This window comes from Clarias gariepinus, chromosome 19, assembly GCF_024256425.1.
Source record: "Clarias gariepinus isolate MV-2021 ecotype Netherlands chromosome 19, CGAR_prim_01v2, whole genome shotgun sequence".
Taxonomy (NCBI): Eukaryota; Metazoa; Chordata; class Actinopteri; order Siluriformes; family Clariidae; genus Clarias; species Clarias gariepinus.
The window spans coordinates 28,962,536-28,968,751 of record NC_071118.1 but is presented as its reverse complement, the minus strand read 5'-3'; the positions used below and the strand labels follow the sequence as shown (position 1 = coordinate 28,968,751).

The 6,216-nt window shown below is 39.8% G+C and overlaps 1 protein-coding gene across 2 annotated transcripts in view; it reads right to left on the bottom strand.

Annotated features, from left to right (window-relative positions):
• Positions 1–3,701: 3,701 nt before the first annotated feature.
• The window catches only part of LOC128507460 (protein zer-1 homolog), a 28,554-nt gene continuing 26,039 nt past the window's right edge, over positions 3,702–6,216 (bottom strand). For both annotated transcript variants that reach the window (XM_053478401.1, XM_053478400.1), the window contains 2 exons: positions 4,521–4,623; positions 3,702–4,068 (listed from right to left, as the gene is read on the bottom strand). In XM_053478401.1, coding sequence (XP_053334376.1) covers positions 4,011–4,068; positions 4,521–4,623 — 161 coding nt within the window. In that variant the 3' untranslated portion in view covers positions 3,702–4,010. The remainder of the gene's footprint in view (positions 4,069–4,520; positions 4,624–6,216) is intronic.

The window sequence follows — 6,216 nt, the reverse complement described above, 5'->3', positions numbered from 1 at the left end:
ATGGAGTTATGTGTGTATGAGAGAGAGAGAAAGTGGGGAGGAAGGTGCATTGCAAAGAATAGAGGTAGGGAAGGTGAAGAAGTTTAAATATTTAGGGTCAACTGTCCAAACCAATGTGAAGTGTGATGGAAAAGAGAAGAAGAGAGTGCAGAATGTATGGAGTGTATAAAGAAGTGGAAATGTTCACATTGACATTTGTTTAGTACTGTATTTCCACAAGTATATGTAACCATGTGGACAGCCAATAATAATAATAATAATAATAATAATAATAATAAGCACCTGGTTAATGTGTGCCTTTTCTCGCCTCAATTCTCTCGCGTTTTTGTTTCCTAGCTCTACTCGCACCATAAAGAGAGCAACCCGTAACCTCGAGCAAAAATGGAGGAAAACTAAATTAGAAGTTTTTAGAATTGCGTATAAAGACAGTATGTGCAGCTATAGACAGGCTCTAAAAACTGCTAGGACCGAGCATCTTAGCCAACTGATAGCAAGAAACCAAAACAATCCCAGGTTCTTATTTAGTACAGTCTAACTAAACCTAAGATGCCCGCAGAGAGTATTCCATCACAGTTTAGAAGTGAAGACTTTATGGACTTCTTTAATGAAAAAATCAATAGTATCAGGAAGAAAATAACGGAGGTTCAACCTCTAATAGCTCATGATCCAGTTCAGCCTAAAGGTTCACATTTAGATTTTCAGTGCTTTACAGTAGTGATGCGACATACTGTACATGGATTTTTTTTATTTAATTTTGTTTTTAATGACCCGCCCCAACCCGCCCCGCAAATAAATTGACAATTTCTTTACCAGCCCCAACCCGACTCCCGGCGGAGTCCGAGAATTTCCAGACGACCCGCGCATCACTACTTTACAGGTATAGGACAAGTTCTAAAAAATTCCTCATTATATCTAGGTCACGTCCCTAAACCTTTCAAGTTGGCAGTTATTAAGCCGCTTCTTAAAAAATCTAATTTGGACGCGAATGAAATAACAAATTACAGACCGATTTTAAACCTTCCCTTTATATAAAAAATATTAGAAAAAGTAGTATCAGCTCAAATATGCACATTCTTTCAGGAAAACAACATTCTAGAAGAATTTCAGTCAGGTTTCAGGCCCCATCATAGTACAGAAACTGCACTAGTTAAGCAAACGACTTGTTTTTAGCTTCGGACCAAGGCTGCATCTCAATACTAGTCTTACTTGATCTTAGTGCTGCATTCGACACTATAGATCATAATATTCTCAAAGATCGCTTACAAAATCACATAGGTATTCAGGAGCAGGCATTAAAATGGTTTAGATCATACCTGTCTGATTGATACCATTTTGTAGATCTAAATGGAGAACCGTCTGGTGTAATGCCAGTGAAATATGGGGTCCCACAAGGGTCAGTTTTAGGACCTCTGCTGTTCTTAATATACATGCTTCCCTTGGGTAACATCATTAGAAGACATGGGATTAGTTTCCATTGTTATGCTGATGATACCCAATTATACATCTCAACAAAACCAGACGAAATACCCAAGTAGTCTAGATTAACCGAGTGTGTCCAGGACATAAAAGATTGGATGACCAATAACTTTCTTTTATTAAACTCAGACAAGACAAATATTTTACTCATTGGCCCAAAAACCAGCACACAACAGCTTTCACAATTCAGCCTGCGTTTAGAAGGATGTACTGTTACTACTAGCTCAACAGTAAAAGACCTGGGCGTGATATTAGACAGTAACTTGTCCTTTGAAAATCATATTTCCAATTTTACAAAAACAGCCTTTTTCCATCTTAGAAATATTGCCAAGCTTAGGAGCATCTTATCCGTATCTGATGCAGAAAAGCTAGTTCATGCATTCATGACCTCCAGACTGGACTATTGTAATGCATTACTAGGTGGTTGTCCTGCATCCTCAATAAACAAGCTTCAGTTAGTCCAAAATGCAGCCGCCAGGGTTCTCACCAGATCCAGAAAATATGATCATATAATCCCAATATTATCATCCCTGCACTGGCTACCTGTTCAGTTTAGAATTAATTACAAAATAGTACTACTTACATACAAGGCTTTAAATGGTTTAGCTCCCACATACCTAACCAGTCTTCTGATACGCTACAATCCACCACGCTCCTTAAGATCACAAAACTCTGGACTTCTGGTAATTCCCAGAATTTTAAAATCTACAAAAGAACGTAGGGCTTTTTCATATTTAGCTCGAAAGCGTTTGGGGCTCAGACAGAGTTTCCCAGTTTAAAAGTAGACTCAAGACATCTGTTCTTTATTTTTCTATCCATCACGAGGCATCTGGAGATTGTACCAGCTTCAGTAAACAAAGGCCAAACCCTGCGAGGATCCTGAGGCATCCAGAGAAGGACCAGCTCCAGCTGGATTCTGCTTAATGATGGTTGGAGCTACACATCCTGCTCCTGTGCTCCCAGTGATCCAGACCCCATCTGCCCTCTGCACCTGCCGACTTGTCCCTGTGCTGAATTGGACTTCATGTTAATTTAAAGAACTAATGTTATATTGAACTTTCAGCTGCATAACACACATGGTGTTATATCGTCTCTATCTGTTATCACCCAGATGAGGATGGGTTCCCTGTTAAGTCTGGTTCCTCTCAAGGTTTCTTCCTATTGCCATCTCAGGGAGTTTTTCCTTACCACTGTCGCCGTCACCCTTGGCTTGCTCATCAGAGACATTTTATTCCATCATGCATTCATCTCATTATTATCTAGACACATTTGTCTTTAAATTATTATCTAGACAATTTCTTATTTAATTTTTTTAATTCAAGTTGAAAAATTTTTATTTCTTTCATTTTTGTGAAGCTGCTTTGAGACACTGACCATTTTAAAAAGTGCTATATAAATAAAATTGATTGTATTAAATGTTGTCAAGTTCGCTCTGTTTCTTGTTTTTTTTTTTTCATCTTGCGCTTCCCCTTTTGACTATGGCTTTTGTTTCATGTTTTTGGGTCTGCCGCCGTGTTCTTTGATTTCCCAGTTATTGAACTCTCGTTTTGCAATTTGGCTCTGTCACCTCGCCAATTGAGTCCCTGTTTTTTTATCCTTGCTTCCGTATTCTGATCACACTATTGTCAAAAGGCTGCAGTCATTCATCTGCGCTTGGATTCCTCTCATTCTGCTCCACCTTGTGATGAAATAATTTAGCCAGCCCTAAGAATCCAGAAGATTTTGACTCCAGGAGATCAGCACTGGAGAGTCAAGACACCCTTCTCGGAGCACACCAGGACCAAAGGCCAAACTTGAAATTGAAACTAAAGTCCAGCAAACCCTGTCTTGTGAACCAGGGCCAACCTAACCACCTATTCATTCCCCTCACTCTATGCTCTCAGGTCCTGAAATGGGCACACAGCTCTAAACTCTCCTGCCACTCTAGCTCAGCTTGAAATCTCTCTCAAGTTTAGCAATGTTTTTTTGAAAAGCAACGTGAACCATGCCTATGATGGAGATCCAGGCACTTGACGCTCCTTCCTTTCTCAGTGTTCGCCGATCTTCAAGCTCCAGACCTTGACCTTCACCACTGAACGTTCCAATGTGGCGTATGCAATCAGGCAAAGCTTTGAGTCCGATTCTTTTTGATCATAATTATAGATGTTTGAAAATTATAAAGTAAACCAAACACAAAAACTGCACAATTCTCACTGCAAAGATCAAAACATAGTTTAATTTGCGCTTAGCCACATAACTGAATAAATTACTGTAATCATAGACAGTTGAAAGGAAGAGGAGGAGTGTGAGGTCTATCAGACCTGTGATTAGGACCTTATATCTTTGGGGGGAAAAAAAACAATATAAGGATCAAACTGAGATGATGCTTTTAGTCCCTCTGCTGTTAAAGAACTTCCACTTAGGGTACAGGTTTATTGTTTATTAATTAAATGAAGCTTGTTGTGTAAATGTGTACAGTAATCTTGGCTGTTTAGCCTCCTGTAGCTGCGGCGTCCCACTGAGAGTCTGAAGGTGGACCAGATGCTCTTCCCCGCTTAATTGCTGGTGTCCATCGGATCCTCTTTAAAGATCCCACACTTCTCCATCACCTTGCTGCAGAAAGAAAAGAAAAACACAAACATCATGAACGTTTACTATCACATTCTCAGCAATCAGGTGAACATCTTCACTGACGTGAAGCTAACTAAAGCGTAGCTAAAACGGTTCAGTTAGCTTCAGAAACAGTGTGCTGCTCGTCATTAAACTTAGGAAGAATCCAGAGGAAACAGGAATATTACAGAATGAAATTCTGCTCTCTGATTGTTTGAATACTAAAAACGATGCTACTTCTTTCTCCGCCTGTATTATGGTGGTATTTGGTAATCGTAACGAGACGAATTAACAGAGAAATCAGACAAACTACACTACAGGGACTGGTTAAAGAAATTTACAGGAAGTGAGGTCACCTGTCAATTTGTGGATTGCTAAAGAGAGAGAGACAGAGAGAGAGAGAGAGAGAGACAGAGAGAGAGAGAGAGAGAGAGAGAGAGAGAGAGTGTGTATACCGTGCCATTGTCTTTGTGTCCTGATGAGAAGACTCCAGCTGGAGAACTCTCTGTAACAACGCAATGCCTCCTTCTTTTACTAATAATTCACTGTATATTTTTGCTGCAGACAAAGGAGAGAATTAAATACAAATTATCCTGAGACACTATGAACTATTTGTTTTTGAAACAATACATATCTCTATTAACTTTCAACAGTCGTTTTCTGGTCTTTACATTTATTTATGCAACCAAATATCAAATATCTGGTCTCTGTATAGCATTCATATATTTAGTGGACTGTAAGGAGAAGAGCAGCGTTCCATTTCACAGTGTACTCCACAGGAGGCTCCCTACTTCCTGCTTCATGTGCAGAGAATGACAGCTAAGGGAACTTCCCTCGACAAAATTCCACCATTTGCAACACCTTGCAACATCACCTGTGAGTCACTTACTCCGTGCGTTACCATGGTAACCCCGGGTACCTGTTGCTGCTATGGAAATGTCACACAACTGAAATTAAATGTTGAATATTTGTTGAAACAAAAACTGATAACATTATAAAACATATACTACTAAAATGTGTATAACTCATGAATAAATCATTTAATTTACAAGATGTACAGAGGAATTACAAAACTGATTCCAAAAAAGTTGGGACACTACAACTTGTGAATAAAAACAGAATGCAATGATGGGGAAGTTTTGAATTTCAATATTTTTTTCAGAATAAAACATAGATGACATATTAAATGTTTAAACTGAGAAAATGTATAATTTTAAGGGAAAAATAAATTGATTTTAAATTTCATGGCACCAACACATCTCAAAAAAAGTTGGGACAAGGCCATGTTTACCCCTGTGTGGAATCTCCTCTTCTTTTTATAACAGTCTGTAAACGCCTGGGGACTGAGGAGACAAGTTGCTCAAGTTTAGGAATAGGAATGTCGTCCCATTCTTGTCTAATACAGGCTTCTAGTTGTTCAACTGTCTTAGGTCTTCCGCATCTTCCTCTTTATGATGCGCCAAATGTTTCTATGGGTGAAAGAGCTGGACTGCAGGCTGGCCATTTCAGTACCCGGATCCTTCTCCTACGCAGCCATGATGTTGTAATTAATGCAGTTTGTGGTCTGGCATTGTCATGTTGGAAAAAGCAAGTTCTTCCCTGAAAGAGACGACGTCTGGATGGGAGCACATGTTGTTCTAGAACTTGAATATACCTTTCAGCATTGATGGTGCCTTTCCAGATGTGTAAGCTGCGCATGCCACACGCACTCATGTAACCCCATACCATCATAGATGCAGGCTTCTGAACTGAGCGCTGAGAACAACTTGGGTTGTCCTTGTCCTCTTTAGTCCGGATGACATGGCGTTTCAGTTTCCCCAAAAGTTTTGATTCGACGGCTAATGGCACGGTGGATTGTGTTCACCATTAATTTTTTCTGGACGTATCCCTGAGTCCATGTTGTGATTTCCATTACAGTAGCATTCCTGTATGTGATGCAGTGCCGTCTAAGGGCCTGAAGATCACGGGCATCCAGTATGGTCTTCCGGCCTTGACCCTTACGCACAGAGATTGTTCCAGATTCTCTGAATCTTTGGATGATATTATGCACTGTAAATGATGATAACTTCAAACTCTTTGCAATTTTTCTCTGAGAAACTCCTCTCTGATATTGCGCCACTATTTTCCGCCGCAGCATTGGGGGAATTGGTG